This window comes from Phoxinus phoxinus (assembly GCF_949152265.1).
Source record: "Phoxinus phoxinus genome assembly, chromosome: 17".
NCBI classification, from domain to species: Eukaryota; Metazoa; Chordata; class Actinopteri; order Cypriniformes; family Leuciscidae; genus Phoxinus; species Phoxinus phoxinus.
In genome coordinates this window covers 2691818-2717929 of record NC_136892.1, presented here as the reverse complement: position 1 = coordinate 2717929, position 26112 = coordinate 2691818, and the positions used below count along the sequence as shown (strand labels likewise).

General features: G+C 42.4%; 1 protein-coding gene across 1 annotated transcript; it reads left to right on the top strand.

Annotated features, from left to right (window-relative positions):
- Nucleotides 1-92: 92 nt before the first annotated feature.
- Nucleotides 93-24119, top strand: atg4a (autophagy related 4A, cysteine peptidase). Its single transcript, XM_079585044.1, has 13 exons — nt 93-142; nt 650-751; nt 2836-2907; nt 4310-4408; nt 7183-7284; nt 7416-7488; nt 8889-8968; nt 9950-10140; nt 10216-10294; nt 17034-17179; nt 19553-19609; nt 19681-19792; nt 23494-24119. Exons 1-13 carry the CDS (start codon nt 133-135, stop codon nt 23556-23558), a joined length of 1188 nt encoding a protein of 395 aa, XP_079441170.1. The 5' UTR covers nt 93-132; the 3' UTR covers nt 23559-24119.
- Nucleotides 24120-26112: the final 1993 nt, after the last annotated feature.

Here is a 26112-nt window from a genome sequence, read left to right as displayed (position 1 = left end):
ACTTCCGCGTCTCAGCCTCAAAATCTGGTCATTGTAGTTTTTATGGCGCCGTCCACTATTGGAACGACTCAGACTTCGACGACATTACCCACAGTGCACCGCGATGTATTTGTATCCGATGACGGGCCGAGGATGGAGGCAGGTAGGGATTTTATGGTTAAAATAAATACGAAATTGGTCTGCAAAGTATCGATTAATTCCACCGACAATGTTCAGGCGACGTCTTAAGTTATAAAAGCGTCGATAAAAATCTAGTAAGATCTGTTAGGGATTTTTCCAGAGGACATTTCGTAACTGAGTTTCAAGTTTTCTCATTGTTCTACAGTGGCCTATGAATCTATGATTTACAAATGCAGACAAAAATAGAGTTTGTTTATTCCACGAGTCCCTGTTGTTGTTGTTGTTGTTGTTGTTCACAGTTATTACTCTATAACGTCGTTGGCATTGACATCAACAAATTACCGTGGTAATACCATGTTTGTGGACATACACCATGTTTTGAAGATATTTACCATGGTAGTACCTCGTAAATACAAAGTACATAAACATGTAATTATTATGGTATTACCATTGCTTCATCAGGATTTCAGGGTGACAGTCAGAAAGTGCAATGCATGTTGACAGTGTGTCGCAACTCTAATCTTTCCAGTTCTAGCCAAGTATGAGAATCAGTTTTCCGAGTATCTAGAAGAGCTTCCCGAAGCCGACGAGCCAGTGTGGATCCTGGGAGAATGCTACAATGTTAAAACAAGTAAGACAAGTTCATAATGCAAAATCAGTTCAATATTTCAACACACTCACTATTTCTGAATTGGAATTTATTATATCATTAATATATCAGCTACTCTGCTCTAGCCTCAAAAGCCGTATTGGTTTACCACTAATTAAGATATTACATTTTGATTACACTTAAGGTGTCCTTATTACAATGTAATTATACAAGTAAGTACTGTGTAATATTAACAACTTAAGGTTTAGTTGCTTGTAATTATGCATCATTTACTGTTATTACTATAGTAAATACTTATAATCAACTGATATTGGTTATTTTGATGGCTGATGCTGAGCATTGTAATATATATATATATATATATATCTCCTATATATACGTTAATATATATATATATATATATATATATATATATAACGTCACATCCTTATGAATCTCCCAGCAAAAACAAAGTCATTCACGTAATAAATAAGTCTACTGGCTTTCATAGACAACCTATGGGAAGTTGGGGAAGGTCTCTTTTGTTACGTTTGGTTACAAGCTAGGGGTGTAACGGTACGCAAAAATCACGGTTCGGTACGTACCTCGGTTTTAAAGTCACGGTTCGGTTCATTTTCGGTACAGTAAGGGAAAGAAATGCAAAACATTAAACTGCTGGTTGTTTACTATAAAAAAAATTTAAACAATTTGTTTACACTTTTTTAAACACTTTTTAATAAAATATAATTAATAAAAAATATATAAAATAAAAAAAGAATAAGAAATAATATACTGCTGCAAAGTTCTCCACTAAATAAAATACTCTTAAACCAATACTGGCCATGACGCTAGCTAGCGAGAGGCTGGGCTAAAGCTGTGTATGTGGTGATCGGGCCGAATTTTAGGCAGTAGACTTTAGACAGCAGTAACCGAACCCGACCCAAGCCCGACAGGCATAAAGATATTTATGTCCGAGCCCAACCCGAGAGTTAAAATCCCATTTTTTTTTCTCATACTAATGACACATGTACGTTTGTTTGTGTGGAAAGCCCGCTTTTGTTAAGCAACTGAAAGGCATTTGGAAATGTCCACAGATGAGCACATCAGCGCGCATGGAGCAACAAGCGCTCTTAACACAGGCGCGCATGCACGCGTTTCGTTGTCACAGCAACATAAACAAATTTCCGCACACAGGTAGACAGATGTTATGGTAATATTTTACATGTATTTGAATCACAAAAACGATTAATCAGATTTAATCAGTGCAACGCGGAGACTTCCGACACTTAATATGTTTGTGTGGAAACTCGGTATTGACGCATGTTCCGCACACAAAACTAGCCTAATTTACGTGACAGATTGCATTCGGTGCACATGTGAACCGTACCGAAAGTCCTGTACCGAAACGGTCCGGTACGAATACATGTACCGTTACACCCCTATTACAAGCTGTTCACACATTGGCAATAAAAAAGTTATTAATACATGAACATTTTTACATATAGCCCCTTAACAATAAGGAAGTAAAACACAAGTCTGTGTGCGCTGGGAGAAAATTAGGGATGCACCGATTATATGAACATTTTGGCCGATACGATAACCGATAATTCTTTATGTTTGAAAGCCGATAAACTATATATTGGCCGGTAAATCTAAATCCAAATTTTTATATAATTTCTGAGAGCTTGATTACAAAACAAAAGTCTCAACATTAAATCCATTTCCCAAACACACAATTATAATGTTCTCATTGTTATGTCAATGTTATGTAGCCGATATGACAGACTTGCGCTGCACATGTTGCACTTTACTGTATTTTCCTTTTTTGAAGTGATTCCAATCATATTTTAAGCAATTCAGAATCAATTGTTTTATCGGGCCGATAACGATAACAGTAAAAATGACACATATCGGCCGATACCAATATAGTGGCCGATATATTGTGCATCCCTAGAAAAAATATATATCCACAAATAAAATAAAGCGCTGGATTCTCACCAGTGTAAATAAAAGTCACTTATCAGGAAAACAGAAAAACAAATTGGGATAAATGTATAACAAAGACACTGTAAAATAGTTACTTATATCCTTCAGCTAAAACTAAAACATAATTTGATCTCTTCCAGAGAAGTCAGAGCTGCTCTCGGATGTGCGGTCCCGACTGTGGTTCACATACAGGAAGAAGTTTTCTCCTATAGGTAAGTGGCAAGAAAACTAGTCTAAAGAAGTGGATCGTATTCAAACCAGGACTTGCTGATTAATGTGTTAGATAAGTGTGTTAGATAAGTGTGTCCGAGGGCAGGCGTTTGTCTGTTTTTTACTCACTTGCCTTTAATAATCAGTCATTTGTGTCAGTTTTTTTTTAGCTATGTATTTTACATTTATATTTATGCATTTGGCAGATGCTTTTTTTAATGTCTTTTTTAATGTTCTACTTTTCTACATATCTGACGTGTTCTTGTTTTATGATCAGGGTTCCCACGGGTCCTCGAAATCCTTGAAAGTTTGTGAATCTGAAAAAAAAAAAAAAAGTCAAGGCCCTGGGAAGTTTTTGAAAATAGACACACATCGATACGAAAGTGCTTGAATTTATTTTGTGCAATAATTTTTTGGGAAAAAACTCCATATTATTCCCACCAGGTCCGCTAATGTTTTATGTGGCCAACACTTCGTGGCTTATGCACACTAGCTTGCTTGATTTACGTTAGCATTTACACGTTACGTTGAGTGTTTCCCGCGTGAGGTACGTTGCCGTGACGTTCACGTGCGCATGAAACTACTACGATGATACCTCAATGTTTCATGCATAAGTTAATATCCGATCATTTTACGTAAGGATGCACCGATCCGATATTCAGTATCGGTATCGGCTCCGCTACTGCCATTTTGGCCGGATCGGGTATCGGTCAGACAAGGCCGATCCAAATCCGATATTTTGCGTGCGTATACTATTCGGTCATTGTTAAGTCTCACAAAAGGCACAAATACATTATAAAGCACCATAAAGTCACCATAAAGCACAAGTAGAAATTCTACTTGATTCAAAAAAAATCTGTGCTGTATCGGTAGATACCGGTACTCAGAATTTTTGGTATCGGGTCGGTTCTGAAAAAACTGGTATCGGTTCATCCCTAGCTTCCATATATTTTATTATTATTATTACTATTAGTATTAGTTCAAGAATAAAATAAAAATATCGGATTGATATCGGTATCTGCAAATACCCAAAGCTATTTCAGTATCGGTTTCGGAAGTGAAAAAGTGGCTTCCCTAAATTCTTCAGTTTTATGCAAAACAGAAATGCGACAAATAGAATATCAGATCTCTGTCATATGGCCCAAAAAAAAAAGCCCAAAAAAATATATAGTTGTGTTTACCTTTTTTGCATAGTTGTGTTTGACACACGAAAGCGGTAACACACGATGTAAACTTGCGCTCACTTGAAATGTGTCCCCACATGAAGTCCTTGAGTTTGAGGGTATTGGACATGGAAGGTGCTTGAAAGTGAAGTTAACCGAGGCGTGGGAACCCTGTGTTTTGTGAAGCACGTTGGTCAGCTTGGGCTGTATAATTAAGCGTGGGCTGTGTGTGTGAGCGCAGGAGGAACAGGCCCTTGCTCAGACGCGGGGTGGGGGTGCATGCTCCGCTGTGGACAGATGATCCTGGCGCAGGCTTTGGTCTGCCGGCACCTCGGACGAGGTAAGCAAACGCCGCACAGATTGTGTAATTGCCGTTTTAAAGGGGTGGTTGATTATGATTTGACTTTTCTAACTTTAGTGAGTGTGTAATGTTGCTGTTTGATCATAAACAACATCTGCAAAGTTACAACACTCAAAGTTCAGAGCAAAGGGAGATATTTGCTTTTACAGAAATTGCTTTTTAAGAACTACAACAAACGACTGGTAGAGACTACACGACATTCCTCCCGGGCTAGTGACATCACCAACCCTATAATTTACATAAACCCCGCCCCCGGAGCACAATTTATATTATCATGACGGAATATGCTAATCAATGACTAGAAGATAACTCCACGTAATCTGCATAAATTCATCAACTAACCATTCAGAAATGTCCTGTTGCTTCTACATGTTGTCACTTCTTCTTGAGTCTCTCCATTATTGTCTGACTTCGGTTTAAACATAAAATTTCAGTGCATGTGTGTGTGTGTGTGAGTGTGTGTGAGTGTGTGTGTGTGTGTGTGTGTGAGGTAAAAGGACACAAGCTCTTGTAGCTCCGCCCCCTGTGCCGGAGCAGCAGCTCATTTGCATTTAAAGGGACAGACACAAAACGGTGTGTTTTTGCTCACCCTCAAAAAGTGACAATTTTAACATGCTATATAAAAATATCTGTGGAGTATTTTGAGCTAAAACTTCACACACACACACACACACTCTGGGGACATCAGAGATGTATTTTACATCTTGTGAAAAGGGCATTACACCACCCCTTTAACAATGTGCGATCTGACGTTATTGAGTATCAATATCATAGTATTAATATCACATGAAGAGTGCCATTTTTATCAGCACGGTTATGGTTACAAATGTGTGTTGATTTTATACAACAGTTCAATAAACAAGAAGTCAATAGCAAATGTCTCCCAGATTGGTGTAGGTGCTGGAAACGGGTTACAATAATATTGTAATTGTCATTACATTGACATTAAATTAACAGTATATTGACATTACATTGTAATTGTCGTTTTAATGATGTGCAATCTAAAATTATTGAGTTTATCCCTCACTTTACAAAAACACTAGAGAGTGCACATACACACTACGTGATTTAGTCTATTAAAATGCATTTATAATGCACCCAATATTCAAGATAAAAGGGCAAAACTACCTTTGTATGTCTTTTATATTTATATATAGTTCAAGTCCCCCTGTAGTCAATCATTGTATCCCTTAAAACTCATATTTGATCACCAAAATTACATATTTAAATGTTTTTCCTTGAAAAAAATTCTTCATGTCTTAAAATATCTTGAATGTAACTCGACACCCTTGCCTCATTTAGTATGCGCGGTTCTATGAATATGCAAACGAGCCCCGCCTCCACACACTCAATCACTCAGAGATCCACTGGTTGACGATCACACGTTGATCTGATTGGTTACAAGGTAGTTTGTGACGTCAGAAACACCAGCGATTTCAAACCGTGTTTTTGAAACTGTCTTTGGTTCACTGCAGTTTTAAGCAGAAAATACTCAGCGATGCTGTCCACTTATGAACTTACACATGGTTAGTCTTAAAGCAGATTAAAAACACCACATAGACACATAAACAACATTAAAAACACCACATAGACACATAAACAACATTAAAAACACCACAGACATATAAACGATTATTAAAAGCTTTGAGAGTCAAATGCTTGACTCATTAACACTGATTTGCTGTCACCTACTATTTCAAATATCAATATTCAACGTCTTATGTTTAAAACATCAGCACATAATTTTCTGCATGTGTAACTGCAGGTTAAACACATTCATGTCCCTCTGAGCTGCATTAAACAGTCTGAGTAAATGCATATAAACACCACTTCAGATGCAGCTTCTGTGTTTCCTATTGATTATATGATTGATATTGATTAAATGTAAGAATTTTGACAAATGTTGATGCATACATTTAATTAGCTGGCTTTATGAAGTTAAAAATGCCCATAAAAGGTAAAAATCCATTAAAACTTGTTGGAAATTATTATTTCTGTCACTGCTGTGAACTGACCACCGCACAGAATATGAAGAATATCAATTTGTAGTAGTCAGCTGTTCACGGCAGTCCTAAACCTGTACAGGTATCAACACAATAAACACGTCCAGCAAAATAGCGTCTAATTATCTTTATCGATAAAATCCCAGAAAATATTGATATATATTTATTTTTTTCAATATCGCACACTCCTAGTTATGCTTCTCATAATAGGGGTGTAATAATATTTCGTGTCACAATATATCGCAATACAAAAATGCATCAATATATATTGTGGATAGTTTACCTATAATAAAATGTCTGTTTTAGTGTCAGACATTAAACTACTATAATATTGAATGTAATGTATAATAATGTAATGTGGGAATATTTGTGGTGCTGATAATGCCAAATGTCTGATGTTACCAGTAAAAAGTGTCCTACATTATTTTAAATATATCTAGTCAGTGACAGAGATCAAGCATATTGTTGAATATTGTTATTCTGGTGTCTCTATTGTCCTGTGCTTTGGGTTTCAGCTTCAAGTCCAACACTATTCATTTACACACACAATGTAAAACCAAATGTAGCATTTTAATAATCAGAAATTTCTGTTAACCTTTTATCATCTGTCTTGGAGTATCGCGATAATATCGTATCGTGAGTTCAGTATCGTGATTGTATTGAATCGTGACATGAGGGTCTCGTCACACCGCTAGCTCATGCTATACTGTAGTGAAGGGTTCTGAACGCTGCTCTTCTTCACTGGTCTAGACTGGCGCTGGGATCCAGAGAAGCTTCAGGCCACAGAGTATCAGCGTATCCTGAGCTGCTTTCTGGACAAGAAGGACAGCTGCTACTCTATCCATCAGATGGGTGAGGCTTATAGTGTGTGTGTGTGCGTGCGTGCGTGCGTCCGTGCGTGCGTGTGTGTGTGTGTGTGTGTGTGTGTGTGAGTGCTGTACAGCGCAGTGGTACTGAAGTGTATTGTGTGTGTGTGTGTGCAGCTCAGATGGGCGTTGGCGAGGGCAAATCTGTAGGAGAATGGTATGGACCGAACACAGTGGCGCAAGTCCTCAAGCAAGTGTCTTTTCTTCTATGCCAAACATTCTTGAAAATAATATTTAATACAAATCCAATGATCTGTATTAAAAGGGACCTGCTTTTTAAAATTTCAAACTTTTTTAAAGTCCCCCTGAAGTCAATATTTGTATCCCTTAAAACTCCTCTCATGACATATTTAATCGTTTTTTTCCTTGAAAAAAAAATATTCATGCCTTAAAATAGCTTGAATGTAACTCGACACCCTTGCCTCATTTAATATACGCAGTTCTATGAATATGCAAATGAACCCCACAAATTAGCTCAAAGCCTTCAATGAGCTCATTGTTTATTGCTTAAATTATTACATTGTTTAAATTAATAAATGTTTAGCTAACTATGACTTTATATGTACATTTCTGAAATACTTGACTTAGACAGTCACCTCTGATAAAAATCACTCTAAATTGTAAATTGGGTCACAAGCTTTTGGTTATGCGACTCCTCATTTATGGATCTCACTTCCTGTAGAAGTGCGCAACAGTTCTCGTCTTTCGGCCTTTAAAAAAACTTGTCGTCAAGCTGATGATCTAATAATGTTTATGGATGAGTGAATACATTGATGTTTTTATCATGACTGTGGTGTGAAGCAGAGTGCGATTGCTAATGAGAGACAGATATCAGCGTCACACGCGAGTCCCGCGGATATAAAGGAATAAGGACATTTAATTCTAACGAACGCAAGTGCTGAATTACTACAGGACAGTTTATTAGACGAATGAAACTTGTGAGGTAACGCAGCGCTGTTCACTCGCTCTACACTATCACACTAACCTGCATTGAGTGTGTTAAAGTTATAATGTTATTCTATGTGTTACCAGCAGTAAGCTAGATCAACATTAGAATAACATACTGATCATATTCTAACATTTCATCATGTTGAGTATTACATTGATTAGTTTTATGTACATTTGCTCACCTGTCTAATAAAGTACATGTACGAGCGGCGTCTCTGTCGAGTCGAAGTTAGTCGCGGACGCTAGCTCTCGGCGTCTCAAAAACGCCATGCTGATATTGATCCTCGGTTTAGTTCTCCTTTTGTCCCAAAGTCTGCTTGCCATGGTCCATAATGTTTGAACGAAACAACAACAGCGCGAGCGCGTCGCTAGACGTAACGCAGTTGTCCGCGTCTGTCGCCATGGTTACTATGGCAGAACGAGCGGAAACCGGGGATAGCGCGGATATTACGACAGTGAACAGGGACGGGCCATTATAAAAATGGGAATTTCTCTGAAATTAAAAATCTAGATATTAGTACACAACTGCAGGAAATATATCATACTGTGTGATTTTTGGAAATTTTATCTCAACATTCTTACATATTGTAGCTTTAAATGCAAAAGTTGGGGTGAACTAATGGGCAATATCTGTGCTTGCAGGAAACTGGCCCTGTTTGACGACTGGAATACTCTGGCTGTGTATGTGTCAATGGACAACACAGTCGTCATTGAAGACATCAGTAAGTGTCTCTTATTAGTCAAGTCACATTTATTTATATAGTGCTTTATACAATACAGATTGTTTTAAAGCATCAAAATAAGTGTAAATGTTGCAAAGTTCATCAGTAAACTATTTGACTTTCAGCTGTATAGTAGTGTCATTATTATTCAGCTGAATTCAGTGCGAGTTTTGTTCTCATCTGATGGTGTTTGTGCAGTAAAATTTATATTACTGAATATTAATTGTGTTTTAATCCACAACTAAGCAAGCCTAAATCTGCGTTCACACTACAAGCGTCACGTTACCATTCATTTCAATGGGGAGCGGGCGTTTTCCGGCGACACGCGCGATCGCGGCCGTTGGCGACCTGATGGGGCGTGTCTGGCGATGCGACAAAGTGGAGATCTGTTTAACTTTATGCAAATGAAGAGCGACTTTCGGGAGCGACAACTAATAGGAGTGAAGTCAGTGGAGCGCGCGTAATCTCTCTTCAGTGCGGAGTCTGACAGAGGCAAATTGAACAAGAAGCTAATTTTAGCCGTCAGAAACTGGCCTATAAGTTGTGAAATGTCTCCATGTACATACAGTGGTATTCACAGTACTGACTCGGAGCCTGATTGGTTTCGTGAACCCATATAGACCGGTATTGGCCTTGAACATACACACGCGTTTCCTCACTATGTTGTTCTTCGTGCAAAGAAGCTAAAGCTAAAGTTAGCGAATAAAACACTGACACAATGATGAACAAGTGACAATAATATTCGCAATATCGTTTTACTGAATAATTAAGTAAACATAATTTCTTAATTTATCTTTGTAAAGAAACCTCATTGTTTAACTGGCTACTCTCTGCTGTCTCAGACGACGACATCACTTCCTGTCGGCCACCGTAACTTCTGTTGGGTGCAATCCACAACCTCACCACCAGATGCCGCTAAAAATCACACAGTGAACCCTTTAACTCTTCTTGTTTCTCTCCTCCACTCCTCTCGACGAGCAGAGAAGCAGTGTCAGCAGCCGGGCCGGGAGTTCAGGCCCAGGCCCGGTGCCTGTGATTGGGAAGAGGAGCGTGGGTCGGAGGCTCTTCATCTTCACACACAACGGCCCCTGGACTGGAGGCCCCTGCTCCTGGTCATTCCTCTGCGAATGGGCATCAACAGCATCAACCCCGTCTACATTCAGGCCTTCAAAGTATGACGCTTCTCTGATGTTCAGCCCAAGTGCACGATCTTCATGTATCACATGTTTCATATCTTCTTCTCCTAGGAGTGCTTCAAGATGCCTCAGTCATGTGGTGTTTTGGGAGGAAAGCCCAACCTGGCCTTTTATTTTATTGGATTTATTGGTGAGTTTTCTCAATCTAAGTTTTGAAACTCTGATGATTCTTCCGCAACCGCCGTCTTTCCACTGTCGGGCCAAAAGCGAGTGTTAGTGTGTGCCGGTCTCGTTTCCACTGTCGGGCCAAAAGCGAGTGTGTTAGTGTGTGCCGGTCTCGTTTCCACTGTCGGGCCAAAAGCGAGTGTTAGTGTGTGCCAGTCGTGTTTCCACTGTCGGGCCAAAAGCGAGTGTGTTAGTGTGTGCCGGTCTCGTTTCCACTGTCGGGCCAAAAGCGAGTGTGTTAGTGTGTGCCGGTCTCGTTTCCACTGTCGGGCCAAAAGCGAGTGTTAGTGTGTGCCGGTCTCGTTTCCACTGTCGGGCCAAAAGCGAGTGTGTTAGTGTGTGCCGGTCTCGTTTCCACTGTCGGGCCAAAAGCGAGTGTTAGTGTGTGCCGGTCTCGTTTCCACTGTCGGGCCAAAAGCGAGTGTTAGTGTGTGCCAGTCTCGTTTCCACTGTCGGGCCAAAAGCGAGTGTGTTAGTGTGTGCCGGTCTCGTTTCCACTGTCGGGCCAAAAGCGAGTGTGTTAGTGTGTGCCGGTCTCGTTTCCACTGTCGGGCCAAAAGCGAGTGTGTTAGTGTGTGCCGGTCTCGTTTCCACTGTCGGGCCAAAAGCGAGTGTGTTAGTGTGTGCCAGTCTCGTTTCCACTGTCGGGCCAAAAGCGAGTGTGTTAGTGTGTGCCGGTCTCGTTTCCACTGTCGGGCCAAAAGCGAGTGTTAGTGTGTGCCAGTCTCGTTTCCACTGTCGGGCCAAAAGCGAGTGTTAGTGTGTGCCAGTCTCGTTTCCACTGTCGGGCCAAAAGCGAGTGTGTTAGTGTGTGCCGGTCTCGTTTCCACTGTCGGGCCAAAAGCGAGTGTGTTAGTGTGTGCCAGTCTCGTTTCCACTGTCGGGCCAAAAGCGAGTGTGTTAGTGTGTGCCGGTCTCGTTTCCACTGTCGGGCCAAAAGCGAGTGTTAGTGTGTGCCGGTCTCGTTTCCACTGTCGGGCCAAAAGCGAGTGTGTTAGTGTGTGCCGGTCTCGTTTCCACTGTCGGGCCAAAAGCGAGTGTTAGTGTGTGCCAGTCTCGTTTCCACTGTCGGGCCAAAAGCGAGTGTGTTAGTGTGTGCCAGTCTCGTTTCCACTGTCGGGCCAAAAGCGAGTGTGTTAGTGTGTGCCGGTCTCGTTTCCACTGTCGGGCCAAAAGCGAGTGTTAGTGTGTGCCAGTCTCGTTTCCACTGTCGGGCCAAAAGCGAGTGTGTTAGTGTGTGCCAGTCTCGTTTCCACTGTCGGGCCAAAAGCGAGTGTTAGTGTGTGCCAGTCTCGTTTCCACTGTCGGGCCAAAAGCGAGTGTGTTAGTGTGTGCCGGTCTCGTTTCCACTGTCGGGCCAAAAGCGAGTGTGTTAGTGTGTGCCAGTCTCGTTTCCACTGTCGGGCCAAAAGCGAGTGTTAGTGTGTGCCAGTCTCGTTTCCACTGTCGGGCCAAAAGCGAGTGTGTTAGTGTGTGCCGGTCTCGTTTCCACTGTCGGGCCAAAAGCGAGTGTGTTAGTGTGTGCCAGTCTCGTTTCCACTGTCGGGCCAAAAGCGAGTGTGTTAGTGTGTGCCAGTCGTGTTTCCACTGTCGGGCCAAAAGCGAGTGTGTTAGTGTGTGCCGGTCTCGTTTCCACTGTCGGGCCAAAAGCGAGTGTGTTAGTGTGTGCCAGTCTCGTTTCCACTGTCGGGCCAAAAGCGAGTGTGTTAGTGTGTGCCAGTCTCGTTTCCACTGTCGGGCCAAAAGCGAGTGTTAGTGTGTGCCGGTCTCGTTTCCACTGTCGGGCCAAAAGCGAGTGTGTTAGTGTGTGCCAGTCTCGTTTCCACTGTCGGGCCAAAAGCGAGTGTGTTAGTGTGTGCCAGTCGTGTTTCCACTGTCGGGCCAAAAGCGAGTGTTAGTGTGTGCCAGTCTCGTTTCCACTGTCGGGCCAAAAGCGAGTGTGTTAGTGTGTGCCGGTCTCGTTTCCACTGTCGGGCCAAAAGCGAGTGTGTTAGTGTGTGCCGGTCTCGTTTCCACTGTCGGGCCAAAAGCGAGTGTGTTAGTGTGTGCCAGTCTCGTTTCCACTGTCGGGCCAAAAGCGAGTGTGTTAGTGTGTGCCAGTCTCGTTTCCACTGTCGGGCCAAAAGCGAGTGTGTTAGTGTGTGCCAGTCGTGTTTCCACTGTCGGGCCAAAAGCGAGTGTGTTAGTGTGTGCCAGTCTCGTTTCCACTGTCGGGCCAAAAGCGAGTGTGTTAGTGTGTGCCGGTCTCGTTTCCACTGTCGGGCCAAAAGCGAGTGTGTTAGTGTGTGCCGGTCTCGTTTCCACTGTCGGGCCAAAAGCGAGTGTGTTAGTGTGTGCCGGTCTCGTTTCCACTGTCGGGCCAAAAGCGAGTGTGTTAGTGTGTGCCAGTCTCGTTTCCACTGTCGGGCCAAAAGCGAGTGTGTTAGTGTGTGCCAGTCTCGTTTCCACTGTCGGGCCAAAAGCGAGTGTGTTAGTGTGTGCCGGTCTCGTTTCCACTGTCGGGCCAAAAGCGAGTGTTAGTGTGTGCCAGTCTCGTTTCCACTGTCGGGCCAAAAGCGAGTGTGTTAGTGTGTGCCGGTCTCGTTTCCACTGTCGGGCCAAAAGCGAGTGTTAGTGTGTGCCGGTCTCGTTTCCACTGTCGGGCCAAAAGCGAGTGTGTTAGTGTGTGCCAGTCGTGTTTCCACTGTCGGGCCAAAAGCGAGTGTTAGTGTGTGCCGGTCTCGTTTCCACTGTCGGGCCAAAAGCGAGTGTTAGTGTGTGCCGGTCTCGTTTCTACTGTCGGGCCAAAAGCGAGTGTGTTAGTGTGTGCCGGTCTCGTTTCCACTGTCGGGCCAAAAGCGAGTGTGTTAGTGTGTGCCAGTCTCGTTTCCACTGTCGGGCCAAAAGCGAGTGTGTTAGTGTGTGCCAGTCGTGTTTCCACTGTCGGGCCAAAAGCGAGTGTGTTAGTGTGTGCCGGTCTCGTTTCCACTGTCGGGCCAAAAGCGAGTGTGTTAGTGTGTGCCAGTCTCGTTTCCACTGTCGGGCCAAAAGCGAGTGTGTTAGTGTGTGCCAGTCGTGTTTCCACTGTCGGGCCAAAAGCGAGTGTGTTAGTGTGTGCCAGTCTCGTTTCCACTGTCGGGCCAAAAGCGAGTGTGTTAGTGTGTGCCAGTCGTGTTTCCACTGTCGGGCCAAAAGCGAGTGTGTTAGTGTGTGCCGGTCTCGTTTCCACTGTCGGGCCAAAAGCGAGTGTGTTAGTGTGTGCCGGTCTCGTTTCCACTGTCGGGCCAAAAGCGAGTGTGTTAGTGTGTGCCGGTCTCGTTTCCACTGTCGGGCCAAAAGCGAGTGTGTTAGTGTGTGCCAGTCTCGTTTCCACTGTCGGGCCAAAAGCGAGTGTTAGTGTGTGCCAGTCTCGTTTCCACTGTCGGGCCAAAAGCGAGTGTTAGTGTGTGCCAGTCTCGTTTCCACTGTCGGGCCAAAAGCGAGTGTGTTAGTGTGTGCCGGTCTCGTTTCCACTGTCGGGCCAAAAGCGAGTGTGTTAGTGTGTGCCGGTCTCGTTTCCACTGTCGGGCCAAAAGCGAGTGTGTTAGTGTGTGCCGGTCTCGTTTCCACTGTCGGGCCAAAAGCGAGTGTGTTAGTGTGTGCCAGTCTCGTTTCCACTGTCGGGCCAAAAGCGAGTGTGTTAGTGTGTGCCAGTCTCGTTTCCACTGTCGGGCCAAAAGCGAGTGTGTTAGTGTGTGCCGGTCTCGTTTCCACTGTCGGGCCAAAAGCGAGTGTGTTAGTGTGTGCCAGTCGTGTTTCCACTGTCGGGCCAAAAGCGAGTGTGTTAGTGTGTGCCAGTCGTGTTTCCACTGTCGGGCCAAAAGCGAGTGTGTTAGTGTGTGCCGGTCTCGTTTCCACTGTCGGGCCAAAAGCGAGTGTGTTAGTGTGTGCCAGTCGTGTTTCCACTGTCGGGCCAAAAGCGAGTGTGTTAGTGTGTGCCAGTCTCGTTTCCACTGTCGGGCCAAAAGCGAGTGTGTTAGTGTGTGCCGGTCTCGTTTCCACTGTCGGGCCAAAAGCGAGTGTGTTAGTGTGTGCCAGTCTCGTTTCCACTGTCGGGCCAAAAGCGAGTGTTAGTGTGTGCCAGTCTCGTTTCCACTGTCGGGCCAAAAGCGAGTGTTAGTGTGTGCCGGTCTCGTTTCCACTGTCGGGCCAAAAGCGAGTGTGTTAGTGTGTGCCAGTCTCGTTTCCACTGTCGGGCCAAAAGCGAGTGTGTTAGTGTGTGCCGGTCTCGTTTCCACTGTCGGGCCAAAAGCGAGTGTGTTAGTGTGTGCCAGTCTCGTTTCCACTGTCGGGCCAAAAGCGAGTGTTAGTGTGTGCCAGTCTCGTTTCCACTGTCGGGCCAAAAGCGAGTGTTAGTGTGTGCCGGTCTCGTTTCCACTGTCGGGCCAAAAGCGAGTGTGTTAGTGTGTGCCAGTCTCGTTTCCACTGTCGGGCCAAAAGCGAGTGTTAGTGTGTGCCAGTCTCGTTTCCACTGTCGGGCCAAAAGCGAGTGTGTTAGTGTGTGCCAGTCTCGTTTCCACTGTCGGGCCAAAAGCGAGTGTGTTAGTGTGTGCCAGTCTCGTTTCCACTGTCGGGCCAAAAGCGAGTGTTAGTGTGTGCCAGTCTCGTTTCCACTGTCGGGCCAAAAGCGAGTGTTAGTGTGTGCCGGTCTCGTTTCCACTGTCGGGCCAAAAGCGAGTGTGTTAGTGTGTGCCAGTCTCGTTTCCACTGTCGGGCCAAAAGCGAGTGTGTTAGTGTGTGCCAGTCGTGTTTCCACTGTCGGGCCAAAAGCGAGTGTGTTAGTGTGTGCCAGTCTCGTTTCCACTGTCGGGCCAAAAGCGAGTGTTAGTGTGTGCCAGTCTCGTTTCCACTGTCGGGCCAAAAGCGAGTGTTAGTGTGTGCCGGTCTCGTTTCCACTGTCGGGCCAAAAGCGAGTGTGTTAGTGTGTGCCAGTCTCGTTTCCACTGTCGGGCCAAAAGCGAGTGTGTTAGTGTGTGCCAGTCGTGTTTCCACTGTCGGGCCAAAAGCGAGTGTGTTAGTGTGTGCCGGTCTCGTTTCCACTGTCGGGCCAAAAGCGAGTGTGTTAGTGTGTGCCAGTCTCGTTTCCACTGTCGGGCCAAAAGCGAGTGTGTTAGTGTGTGCCAGTCGTGTTTCCACTGTCGGGCCAAAAGCGAGTGTGTTAGTGTGTGCCGGTCTCGTTTCCACTGTCGGGCCAAAAGCGAGTGTGTTAGTGTGTGCCAGTCGTGTTTCCACTGTCGGGCCAAAAGCGAGTGTGTTAGTGTGTGCCAGTCTCGTTTCCACTGTCGGGCCAAAAGCGAGTGTGTTAGTGTGTGCCGGTCTCGTTTCCACTGTCGGGCCAAAAGCGAGTGTGTTAGTGTGTGCCAGTCTCGTTTCCACTGTCGGGCCAAAAGCGAGTGTTAGTGTGTGCCGGTCTCGTTTCCACTGTCGGGCCAAAAGCGAGTGTGTTAGTGTGTGCCAGTCTCGTTTCCACTGTCGGGCCAAAAGCGAGTGTGTTAGTGTGTGCCAGTCGTGTTTCCACTGTCGGGCCAAAAGCGAGTGTGTTAGTGTGTGCCGGTCTCGTTTCCACTGTCGGGCCAAAAGCGAGTGTGTTAGTGTGTGCCAGTCGTGTTTCCACTGTCGGGCCAAAAGCGAGTGTGTTAGTGTGTGCCAGTCTCGTTTCCACTGTCGGGCCAAAAGCGAGTGTGTTAGTGTGTGCCAGTCGTGTTTCCACTGTCGGGCCAAAAGCGAGTGTGTTAGTGTGTGCCAGTCTCGTTTCCACTGTCGGGCCAAAAGCGAGTGTGTTAGTGTGTGCCGGTCTCGTTTCCACTGTCGGGCCAAAAGCGAGTGTGTTAGTGTGTGCCAGTCGTGTTTCCACTGTCGGGCCAAAAGCGAGTGTGTTAGTGTGTGCCGGTCTCGTTTCCACTGTCGGGCCAAAAGCGAGTGTGTTAGTGTGTGCCAGTCGTGTTTCCACTGTCGGGCCAAAAGCGAGTGTGTTAGTGTGTGCCGGTCTCGTTTCCACTGTCGGGCCAAAAGCGAGTGTGTTAGTGTGTGCCAGTCGTGTTTCCACTGTCGGGCCAAAAGCGAGTGTGTTAGTGTGTGCCAGTCTCGTTTCCACTGTCGGGCCAAAAGCGAGTGTGTTAGTGTGTGCCAGTCGTGTTTCCACTGTCGGGCCAAAAGCGAGTGTGTTAGTGTGTGCCAGTCGTGTTTCCACTGTCGGGCCAAAAGCGAGTGTGTTAGTGTGTGCCAGTCTCGTTTCCACTGTCGGGCCAAAAGCGAGTGTGTTAGTGTGTGCCAGTCGTGTTTCCACTGTCGGGCCAAAAGCGAGTGTGTTAGTGTGTGCCAGTCGTGTTTCCACTGTCGGGCCAAAAGCAAGTGTGTTAGTGTGTGCCGGTCTCGTTTCCACTGTCGGGCCAAAAGCGAGTGTGTTAGTGTGTGCCAGTCGTGTTTCCACTGTCGGGCCAAAAGCGTGTGTGTTAGTGCGTGCCAGTCTCGTTTCCACTGTCGGGCCAAAAGCGAGTGTGTTAGTGCGTGCCAGTGGCGTTTCTCCAGACCCGAGGCTATTGTCCCCACCCGGCCCGTTTAAAGCCCTAGCTCGCACTGGCCCGACAGTGGAAACGCAGCTAATGATTCCTATGAAAATTAATAAAAAAGTGACGCTTTATCCTGGAAAATGTGTCATAGAGGCTTTATCATTTGTGCTTCTTCAGATGACGAGTTGATCTATCTGGACCCTCACACTACGCAGCAGGCCGTGGACTCTGAGTCAGGCAGTGCTGTGGACGACCAGAGCTATCACTGTCAGAGGACCCCTCACCGCATGAAGATCACCAGCCTGGACCCTTCGGTTGCACTGGTGAGAGATCAGACTCTGTGTGCTTCCCTTCAGCCCAACCTCGTTTAGCATTTCTCCCCGCCCAAGATAAACCATGTTTAAAACATGTTTTCATGTTTTTGAAAAACTGCTCTAAGGCCCGGTTTACAGCTGGTATTGAGATGCGTTTTGGTGGATCGGATCACAAGTAGACGAGAGACACATTCCCGTTTACACCTGGTGTTTTAATCCGTCTCCTCTGTCCACTTTAAACCACTTCTGTCCTGATTTCTTCAGGGGCGGGTCTATGGGCGGGTAAATGTGTGTTTTTTCAGATCTTTCAATCTAATGGACGAAATAAGATCACGCAATTTACATATGAACACGACAGAAACACACGGAGAGCATCAGCTTTAGTTTCTGCTCTGACAGCCACAAGACCAGCTGAACGCTGTGAGTGTGTGTTAGAAACCAGGAACGCTGAGAGAACATTGTGTTTGGTGCGATTCTCTTCAAACTAAACTTGTGTCTTCAGCTGATAAAGTTTAAACCCGTCTGGCTAGATCTCTTCTCATAATGTTCACTCATTATTCAGTAGACGGAGAGAAGACGGTCTTTAGTGGCTGTTCGATCACATGAGTTTGTGTTTAGAGTCGTCCACTCGTGATCCGATCGACTGAAACACATTAACACCAGCTGTGAACAGGGCCTTGTTCACCAAGGCTAGGTTTGGGTATTGTTTGAATCGATTCCCAGTTTCAATTCCAATAAGGTAAAAAAAGAAAAGAAAAGTAAAACATTTAGATATCAAACATATTTATTTTGTGTCTTTTGCAAAACATTGAATACCATGAACAAAAATCAGCAGTCTGAACAACACTTACTCGAGGAACTTGTGCTTATGGTTTTTAACACAAATACAACTAGCCTAACTAATATAAGGTTCAAACATTATTAAAGACCAGAAAACAGTCAGTAATAAAATAAGAGCAAATAAACAAATTAGCGATAGCACAAATAAGAACAACGTTCAGGTACAGAAATTAACATGTAAAATAACACTGCATAGTCTTCACTGTATAAATGAAATATAGATTAATCCTTATTGAAGCTACACAAGTGAGTCAGTCGAGAGCAGTGAGTGGTTTTAATGAACATTAATGACACAGACGGCAGCAGGTTTATTAGGTTGCTGTCACTTTAAGAGCTGCACAGATCCAATACACCGATACACGTGTTCTCAACTGTTTACGTTCACTTAAGACAAATCTGACTGTGATTATGAGGATATTTTGACATCATTTTGTGTGTATTTCCTGAAAAGGGAAACTCCTGTAGGGAGTCATCAGGCCGGTTTCAAAATAATGAGAATGGCACAGAAACCGTGAATCATGGGAAAAGTACAGAAACATTGATCCGATTGCTTGAGCGATATTACCCAGAATAAATGCAATATTCAATTCATTTCACATGTATTTTTAGTCCACATTACAATTTAGAGTGATCTGTTATCAGAGGTAACTATCTAAGTTATGTATTTCAGAAATGTACATATAAAAATCATAGTTAGCTAAAATGACAAGTAATGAATACTTGTTTGTTAACAAATGATTATGACATATAGACAATTTAAGCATTGAACTAGAATTGAATCAAAACTAAAACTAAACTAATGCTAAAAGTGAAATAAGAGTACCTAAATAGTAATATTTAAAAACAAAAACTCTGATCATTTAGATCAGACATGATTTTAGATTTGGCCCACCAATGTGTTTTTGTTTGTTGTTGTTGTTGTTTTTATGCAGTGAAATGTAGAAAAAAAAAAAAATATATATATATATATATATATATATATATATATATATATATAAAAAGTGCATTTTAATATAATACAGTTGGATATAATGCAGTTAAATACATTTTTTACTTTCAGCCCACGTCTAATTTGTATTTTTGCCCGTTCATAAATGTTTGGGCACCTTCTGTTACATGAAGCAAAATCTGAATATTGATATTTGATTAAAAAAAATATTGCATTTATTATGTAATGTTATCATAAATATTTTTCTCAGATCTTTTGCATACTGTTGATTGTATTTTACACCCAAAATAAAAGTGTGTACAATTGTCAGAATTGTAATTGAGTACATATTGCTTTAATCAAAGCCCTGTCTGTGCGTATGTGTGTTCACTTCACGTTTATTTGTATAGCGCTTTTCACAATACACATCATTTCAAAGCAGCTTTACAGAGAGTCCACATTACAAAACATAACGAGCCTGTGAAACCTTCTTAGCTCATTAAAAAACTCCCATTTCACTTCCAAGCGAATGAGTGAGAGAGTGAGCCGCAGATGGTCGAGTGTGTTCAGGCTTGGCTCTGATTGGCCAGTTAACGTGAATGCTTGTCCCCTAGGGTTTCTTCTGCAAGAGCGAGGAGGACTTTGACAGCTGGTGTGATCTGGTTCAGCAGGTAAGACTGGCACGTCTGCTTGCTTGCTTTATGCTTTTAACTTGCTTTTAATAATTCTCTCTGATTTCAAGGAGCTCCTCAAGAAAAGAAACTTGCGTATGTTCGAGCTGGTGGAGAAGCATCCCTCTCATTGGCCTCCGTTTGTTCCTCCCAGCAAACCAGAGGTGCAGACCACAGGAGCAGGTGATGTGCCGATCATCAACAGCTGGTGTTAATGTGTTTCAGTCGATCGGTTCACGAGTGGACGACTCTAAACACAGGAGTAAACGGGTCTAAACCGCTTTGAGCTCGTCCAGAGGGAGTTGAAAACACATTACACCGGTTTGCTGTCGTAGTGTAAACACTCATGTGATCAAACAGCCACTAAAAGGCCGTCTTCTCTCCGTCTACTAGGGCTTTGACTTTTGCCCAAAAATCATATTCGAAGTTTGTTTGTTTATTAATATTTTGACCATTAAATGACTTCAGTAATGCTGCGTTCACACCAAACGCGAATAGAGCGTCAAATTCGTGTCTAGTTTGACGCTTAAACATTTTGAATGCATTCGCGCGTCCAAACCAAGCGTTTGAAGCGAAATTGACGCGCGGCCGAGGCGAAATCCACTTCTTGTGGGAGGGGCCAGTGCTAGGCGGTTCTGTTTGCAAGAAAGGCCGCGAAATTTAAAAATACTACTGTTATTGTGTCTCGAAATGTAGTTTTAAGAGTTGTTCAGTCGATAATGTAGTTGTTTAAAGCTCTAATATGGGGTTTATTTATAAAGATAGCGCCTATTTAAAAATTTGATCTGACGTTTCGGAGTTGTGCGATCCAGGCGATCACCGAGCGCTCATGTAACCCGCCTGGAGTAGCCTCACCTCGGCTAGTCCTCCTGACGTCTGCCGCTGGTAAACCAGAATTGTTTAAATCCACAATCTATAGCTTCGGTTCTATTATATGAAACATATAAGTTAAAATACATTAATGACTCGTTATAACGTAGGTCAAACGACTTCTTTAATTATTTGAGTTTTTCTTCATCTCATTCAGAAATGTAGCCTACGACTGCAAGTGTTCAGTGTCACATTCATAGTTAACATCTGAACAATGTCTTTCCTTCTTTCACGCGGGCATTTAGTCATTACAAAATAATTTATTGAGGCCAAACATTTTAAATGACTTTATAAACTGAAAAGCGGGCCTGCCCCCGTTTATCACGTCACTTCACCACGTGACAGCAGCAAGCAGGCTCCTGATTGGTTAACGCGGCGCGAATTGACGCTAAAGTTAAAAAAAAATTTACTCTGGCGTCAGTCGCGAATTCGTGTCAAACGCGTGCATGCATATAAATAAATTTTCTGACTTTTATATATATATAAAAAAAAACTGAACAATCACGAACGAAAGAAACTAACACTTTAAAGTTGAAAAATGAAGTATAATACAACTATACAAGTCTTTTTTGTGACATTGGGTTGCACAGTTTTCATTTAGGACACTTTTTTTCATACACGCACACATACAAATGCGTCCATTCATATTAGGCACACACACACACCATATGTAAAGATACGTGAAAAAGTAACGGCCACCCGCCTTCCAAGTTTCATTAAAAATCATCCCGACATGTTGGCGACGACACATCCGGTTCTAAAGGGTTAAGATGTGGATATTTGCTTCAAGTGATAGGCTTGGTGAGTGAAATTATATTTGTATTATCTTTCTGTATATGTATCATTTTCTTTAGATTTTCTGTCTAAAAGTGACCAAAAAGACATTTAACTCCAGCTCACCATCGGTGTCGCCAAACTGCTCCGTCTCCAAAGCGTTCGTACTAGGGCTGTCCGTTAAACGCGTTATTAACGGCGTTAACGCAAACCCACAAAACCCATGTTAACGGCGTCAATTTTTTTATCGCGAGATTAACGCCTAGCAAACTTTGTAGCTCTTTTCACATGCTTTTGCAACAACTAGTAACGTTATTAAAACTACAACACCACAGCGGATCTAGCTAGACCAGACCAGACACAAAACAACAGGCGCCGCCACACACACTTGTCGCCGCACACACTTGTTTGGGTTTGTGATTATTACCTTTATTTAACCAGAAAAGACTCATTGAGATTAAAAATCTCTTTTCCAAGAGCGTCCTGGCCAAGACAGGCAGCAGCACAATTAACAAGATTACAGACATAAAAACATATAAGATATAACAACAACATATAACAATTTGTGCCAATAATAAATAGTTATAAGATCATAACAAAAATAAAAAATCAGTTTCATATACATTATCACAAGAAATAACAACAGCAAGGATCGTCCGAATAATCAGTCATAACATCTACAGCCAGCTTGTGTCGCCTCCATGTTTTTTAAAAGTAATTTAAAATCAATCAATGAAACAGGCACCTGAAGATTCAGGACATTTTGCAGCTGATTCCAAGCGCAGGGGGCCGCATACTTGAACGCCCCTTTTCCCAGTTCGGTCCGGACTTTAGGGACAGATAATAATAATAAGTGATGCGAACCGGCCAAAGAGTGGACGAGAAGCGCAGCGCCGAGCCGCGTCTAGGACAACTCGTATCGCACATCGGACTTTCTCAGTTTATGGCCAGCAATAAAAGCGCAGAATGGCGCCGCCGGTGTGTGTACACTCAGAGAATAATGTGTTCGAATTTTAAATACGCGGCGCTGCGCTTCTCGTCCGGTGTGCGACTGCGACCCGCTTTAACGTTACGTTTTGAGAGGATGAATGATGAGCGCGAGACGACGAAATGGAGGCCAATAAGATTCTGAATGGAAAGTTTACTTTTAAAAAGTTGCCAAATGGTTTAGTTGACAAGACCAAAGTGATCTGTGTGTTGTGTCGTTGTGAACTGATCATCGCAGCACGTCCAGTCTGAAATACCACTTGATGGTCAAGCACACACACACACCACTGATGCGTTTCTACGCCCACTCGTCAACATCAGTAACGTCACCTCGTCAGTATTTCTTTCACCCTTTTATTGATGGACAGTGTTACATTGTGTGAGAGAGTATTTGCTCCAAGTGAGAATGTTAGTGTGAAATTGAACACAGTATATGTTGTTTTCAATCAAAATCATTTGCACAAAGCAAGCCGATCCACTTTTCCATGTTGATAAGAGCATTAAAATAAAAAAAAATAATGGGACAAAAAGAAATCAAGAGACATTTAGAATAGATAAAAATGTGCGATTAATCGCGAGTTAACTATGACATTAATGCGATTAATCGCGAGTTAACTATGACATTAATGTGATTAATCGCGAGTTAACTATGACATTAATGCGATTAATCGCGAGTTAACTATGACATTAATGCGATTAATCGCGAGTTAACTATGACATTAATGCGATTAATCGTGAGTTAACTATGACATTAATGCGATTAATCGCGAGTTAACTATGACATTAATGCGATTAATCGCGAGTTAACTATGACATTAATGCGATTAATCGCGAGTTAACTATGACATTAATGCGATTAATCGCGAGTTAACTATGACATTAATGCGATTAATCGCGAGTTAACTAATGACATTAATGCGATTAATCGCGATTAAATATTTTAATCGTTTGACAGCCCTAGTTCGTACGCAGAGTTTGCGTGCAGGTGCGCAAATTTTCCCGTCAAGTTTGTTATTATAAATCACAACTTATGCGTCGGAAGTGGCGTACGGCTCTTTCTGGGCCTGTTTTGTGCGACGCAACGGTTATAAATGAGACCCCAGGGGTAAACGGGAATGTGTCTCTCGTCTACTTGTGATCCGATCCAGCAAAACACATCTCAACACCAGCTGTAAACCGGGCCTAAGACTTTCAGACACGCTAGAGGCAAAGTGAATTTGTGTTTCAGAACCTGAACATCATTCTTCTTCTAGAGTTCATCGAGTCTCCAGACAAGCTTTTTGAGTCGGAAGAGGAGTTTGAGATCCTAAATGTGTGATCTCGGGCGGCCGGTCGGGTGTGTGAAGCCTTTTCTCCGCTCCACAAGTGCCTCAGATGATCAACACCAAGCAAACACACACACACACACAAGCTTGTGCTTCTCTCTGTGGGAACTGGAGAAAACCACACGCCAAGGATCCCGTAGCAACTTCATCCTCGTTCAGAGGCCTGTGTGTTTAACTACAGACACAGAGAGCTTGACCAGTTGCATGATCTTCCTCGTACTGTATGATAGAGTGATGAACACACACACTCACACACACACACACACACCTCCTGACCGCAGGAGATCGAACATATGCAGAATAACACTCAATCTCCTATTCAGTGTTATATAAGAAAACCTTACTGGTTCAAAAAAAGTGCCTCTATTTGACATATTTATGTTTTTGACTGGTAAAGGTGATGTTTCCTTTCCTTTTTAACGGGTTAATTATGTCACCCACCCCTGCACATCTGTAAATATGGCTTCAAATGAAGATATTTAAATATGTTATCGTGTTTTGGATTGGTCCTATCACTTTTTTAGAACAAATAAACTACCTAATTACGTATCGTTTATTGTCCCGTTCACTGTCTTTGCTCTGCACAGGACTCCTCACTGGCTGATGTATGAAATCATACTAATGATGTGATATTAATATGTAACTTCTTTAAAGAAAGAATGTATTGGCCTACAAACAGTATCAGTCAAAAGTTTGGAAACATTACTATTCTCATTACTCTTCTGCTTACCAAGACTGCATTTCCTTGATCAAAAATACAGTATAAACAGTAATATTGTGAAATATTATTACAATTTTGTGAATATATAGTAAAGTGTAATTTATTCCTGTGATCAAAGCTGAATTTTCAGCATCATTACTCCAGTCTTCAGGGTCACATGATCCTTCAGAAATCAATGGTTTAATATAAAAATTCAAATATTTGTAATTTTTGTAATGTTTTTTTCAGTGATACTTTTTTCAGGATTCATTAATTAATACAAAGTTGAAAAGAATTATTCAAAATAGAAATCTTTTGTAACAATATAAATCTGTACTATCACTTTTTATCAATTTAACACATCCTTGCAGAATAAAAGTATTAATTTCTTTCAAAAAAAAAAATTTTTTTTTTTACAAAATATTTCTATATCTAATATTTTTACTTCTTATTAATCAATGAATCCTGACAAAAAGTATCACAGGTTATAAAAAATAATAATTATTGATCAGCACAACTGCTTCCAACATTGATAAATCACCATTAGACTGATTTCTGAAGGATCATGTGACACTGAAGAGTAATGATGCTGAAAATACAACTTTGATCACATTAAAATCTATTTTAAATTGTAATAATTCACAATTTTTACTATATATTTGTATCAAATAAATGAAAAAAGTGACTTATTTCCCTTTAATTAAATTGTGTATCTTTGTTACTTCTTTAGTTTTTAATATAGTAATTTAGGCAATGTAACTTGATTAATATACACATACATAAGGCTTATTTTAGGGACATGGTCTTTATAGAGGAGGGATGTTTGGATTATTTTAAATATTCTCTATTTTGTCCAGTAGAGGTCAGCGATATCAACTACGGTTCAGGACAATAAGTGTAAACCTGGGGTCTTAACACGTCCACAGCCATGTTGCATCATACACACACACACACACGAGAGAAGCACGAGCACACCAGATACCTTGGCACTTTTTTTTATTGCAATAGCTCTATTACAAGCAAAAAACAATCTAATAAATATACACAAAAAACAAAATATAAAAATGTAGAAGTGACCAAAAAAAAAAAAAAAAAGGAACTCAAACGCCCTCATCCTTGAAACCAAACGAGGTGCCGTGTAGCATGTCGACTAGAGAAGGGATATCAAAAATTACAATATTTACAAAAGGAAGACGGCGCTGATAATGGTCTGCTTCAGTCATTATTATCAACATGTTTCAATAACTCTCAGCATAACTGAGTACTGACCATATGAACAGCAAATGTTGACACACTCAAATGCTGCTTCTTCTTCTTTTTTTTGTCCAACTCTTCCTTTCAATCATTGTAAAAGGCAAACAACTCGACACAATATCAGAATCCCCAAAATATAACCTCAGTAGAGCCCCAAGTATAAAAAAAAAACACATGTTTGATTATTTTCCCAGGCTGTCACGGTAGTTATTGTGTAGCAAAATCCCCCAAGAAACGGTATACTACTGTTTTTTTTTTTTTCATTTCACATTTTACTTACATTAAAGCAACGCGATATCATGACACAATAGCTAGTCAAAAAAAAGAGCGCGCCAACAAGTGTGACGCGACCCAAACGAGTGGAAAAATCACTGACGTATGATTTCGTCCCAACAGAATCTGGACTACTACTGTAAAGCTTACACATCTCACTACACAGCGTTCAACCACAACCACAACCTCAACCCAAAACCTCTTCATATAAAGCTTTCAGGAACAAGCAGAGGAAGAGGACTATAAAAAAAAGGCCCAAGAGATGAGAGGTTTTCTGAAGTTGTATATACACTGACTGAACTCCCGCTCTCAAACCGTGC

Excerpts from the sequence above, each read along its gene's own strand:
- atg4a (XM_079585044.1), top strand. Across the intron at positions 10,141-10,215 it reads TCTACATTCAGGCCTTCAAA|GAGTGCTTCAAGATGCCTCA; the intron begins GTATGACGCTTC and ends TTCTTCTCCTAG. Across the intron at positions 10,295-17,033 it reads TTATTTTATTGGATTTATTG|ATGACGAGTTGATCTATCTG; the intron begins GTGAGTTTTCTC and ends GTGCTTCTTCAG.